The sequence below is a fragment of the Priapulus caudatus genome, unplaced genomic scaffold (genome assembly GCF_000485595.1).
Source record: "Priapulus caudatus unplaced genomic scaffold, Priapulus_caudatus-5.0.1 Scaffold44, whole genome shotgun sequence".
Taxonomy (NCBI): Eukaryota; Metazoa; Priapulida; class Priapulimorpha; order Priapulimorphida; family Priapulidae; genus Priapulus; species Priapulus caudatus.
Window position 1 is genome coordinate 506,032 of NW_014577105.1, and position 3,214 is coordinate 509,245.

The window sequence follows — 3,214 nt, forward strand, 5'->3', positions numbered from 1 at the left end:
ACACACACACATACACACACACACAACACACACACACACACACACACACACTACACACTACACACACACACTACACACACACTACACACACACACACACACACACACACACACACACACACACACACACACACACACACACACACACACACACACACACACACACACACACACAAGGGATTTATCTGTTTTTCACATCTTATTCTCCATCAAACTCGGCTAGGTTTCTCAGTCGGACCGCAGGAATTAAGGGTATATATTGGTGCATCGTTGGCGTAAGCTCATTGCGTTTCGCAGCGGTTGCCTTAGCATCAAGAACGCCACGCAAATTATAGATGAAAACATCAATGTTTCATGAATAGAAGCGTCGGCGATCTGGCTGCTGATAGCTGTCATAATCCTCTCAGGTATACGTCTGCTCGTCAACAATTTATTTATATTGATACAAATGAATACGCGTCCATGGACGTGAACATGCACGCACTCACGCACGCACTCACGCATGCACTCGCGCACGCACTCACGCACGCACGCACGCACGCACGCACGCATGCACGCACGCACGTAGGCACGCACGCACGCGCGTACGCGTGGCCGACTACACGGGCGCGCATGCACGCCCGTGTCGCTCAGAATTTAAACATATAATTCCACTTTAATAGATTATTTATTTTACGAAATGCATTGAGTTTTTGATATTTTTTCTCGTAACTGAATATTTAATCGCGATGAAACTTTTTATCCAGATTTCGCTCCTTAGCGACCAGGCCGTTTTAAGGACATTAACCAACGCTAATACACAGTCATCCAAGCTAACCTAGCATCTACACACTATAAATTCGCACCCCAATAACTCTGAGATTGTTTTTTATTATCAGCTAAAGAGCTTCAGCGACCGACTACCCGCATAGACTACGTCATGGAGAGCCAGTGGATGATCATTGCCTTCCTTGTGTCCGTCATGACGACGGCCGGCAGCGAACCGACTACAGATTTATATCAAGAACCACAACTTCAACGTCGAGTCGAGATTTTGGACGACATACGGCACGAGTTAAACTCGTTACTGGTGAGTGGATACTACAATGTTTAGTTACAAATGTTTAGCGGTGTATTGTTCCCTCAAGAATAATTACAATTCTGGCAACCAGGTGTCGCCGGAATAGGCTACGTGCTCGAATGACCCGCACAGCCTTAAGGCGGGTGATGATTTTCGAAGAGACTGCAACCAAATTCTGGTAGTTACGCTCCGTTCGTTTGTTTGGTCGCTACATGATCTATCTATCTATTTATTTATCTATCTATCTATCTATCTCACTATCCATTTTTCTATCTATCTATCTATCTAGCTATCGATCTATTTATCTAGCTATCTATATATCTAGCTATCTATCTATCTATCTATCTATCTAGCTATCTATCTATCTATCTATCTATCTATCTGTCTATCTATCTATTTATCTATCTATCTATCTATCTATCTATCTATCTATCTATCTATCTATCTATCTATCTATCTATCTATCTATCTATCTATCTATCTATCTATCTATCTATCTATCTATCTATTTATCTATCTATTTATCTATCTATCTATCTATTTATCTATCTATCTATCTATCAATCTATCTATCTATCTATCTATCTATCTATCTATCTATCTATTTATCTATCTATCTATTACCCTCTATAGTCTATGTAGTGCTATGGTTTTGCACACTTTGTATCAAGTCAGTGCAAGATGAATGTTATTACGACAATGACATGGCGCATGTAACATAATGCATGTATGGTAACTCAATGTTACGCGCATTGTACAGTCATGCAAGTCAGTGCAAAGTGAATCCCGTTTATCTAGGGCCGGTTTATTTACTGCTGCTGGAGGGCTGCGTTGATTTAACGCTGCTTCAGGGGCATGATTTTTTCATCATGTTTTCCTCCTGCGACGTCAGATGACCTCGGAGGTAAAATCCAATGTGCCCATGATATTCAGCATCCAAGGTTACATATAATGGCCATCCTTGAACATATCTAGAGTGGCCCATATTGAGTAGCCCAACAGAGAAACTTCCACAAATACGTATTAGATATATATATATATATATCAGGTCCCTGAAATTCAGAAAAATTAAGAAAGCGAATGAATATATTTACAGTCACAACTCGCTTAATTACTAGAATTGGGTGAGTAAGTCGTATCCTGAATCTGTTATAGAGCCGCACAAGCGTGCCACCTTACAACCCCGAAAAACAAATATTGAAGTCGGTAGCGACAGCAGTATATGCCCGTATTATGTAAACAATGCTACCGCTACGAATCTCAACGTTACGCAAAATTATCAGCCGTCTAGTTCAATAAATCCCAAGAAGTGACGCAATCAAAATAAAAAAAACTAGGCTGTTTTCTCAGTGAAACAATCGTCTTATAACGAGAACGCGGTGCTAGCTTTCACCACCTACAACTTTTTATCCGTTAATTAAGTTAAATTCATCACCCTGGTTAGTACAAGCCATTAAACCTTGTTCGCAATGTCGGCATATTTGGCTCGAAATACTATGCCATGCACACATATACAGAATGCAACCATAATATATTTATACGGTTTTTGCATAGCGTCTATACATTTCCCGTGCAACTGCTAAATAGTCATGTGTCAAAAGTGTGCTCACTACACTGCTCGGTTCACGCGAATATCTATTTGCACGCAGGGGCGTAGCCAGGATTTTCAAAGTTGTAGGCACGACTATCTGAGCGGTGCGCCATCATCGGTTGGCGCGGAGCGTACAAGAAAATTTTTGGTTTTACAAACCCCCCAGATGGCCGGAAACGGCCCTTCCCGATTGTTCATTCTGGTTCCCTGACCTCTTGCTAACTTTAGACACCTAATTCAATATCACTTTTAAACCCAGCAAGAATATGGCTAAATTAGGTGACCTAGCTATTCTTCTGTCATCTAGGCTGTCATTTCTATCGCATGCCGTTTCATTCAACACTCTACCCGCCGAAAAAGACTAGGATCCGATCTTGTCAGTTTTTTAACATTTGAACTCGTTCGTAACACTATTTTAACTCGTTTGTATTTTTTACGTTCATTTCAATAGTTATTCCTTACCTAGACTCTTAAACTCGTCCAGCAAGCTTATGGATTTGAATTATGGGTGTTTTAAAAAAAAGATAACTTGGCCAAAATAGTGTAGGCCCGGGCCTACAGTGC

The 3,214-nt window shown here is 40.9% G+C and overlaps 1 protein-coding gene across 1 annotated transcript in view; it reads left to right on the forward strand.

Moving 5' to 3' along the window:
- Positions 1 to 3,214, forward strand: part of LOC106820716 — a 29,698-nt gene that overhangs the window by 11,880 nt on the left and 14,604 nt on the right. Inside the window, exon 2 of the mRNA XM_014825226.1 lies at positions 878 to 1,068. Coding sequence (XP_014680712.1) covers positions 919 to 1,068 — 150 coding nt within the window. The 5' untranslated portion in view covers positions 878 to 918. The remainder of the gene's footprint in view (positions 1 to 877; positions 1,069 to 3,214) is intronic.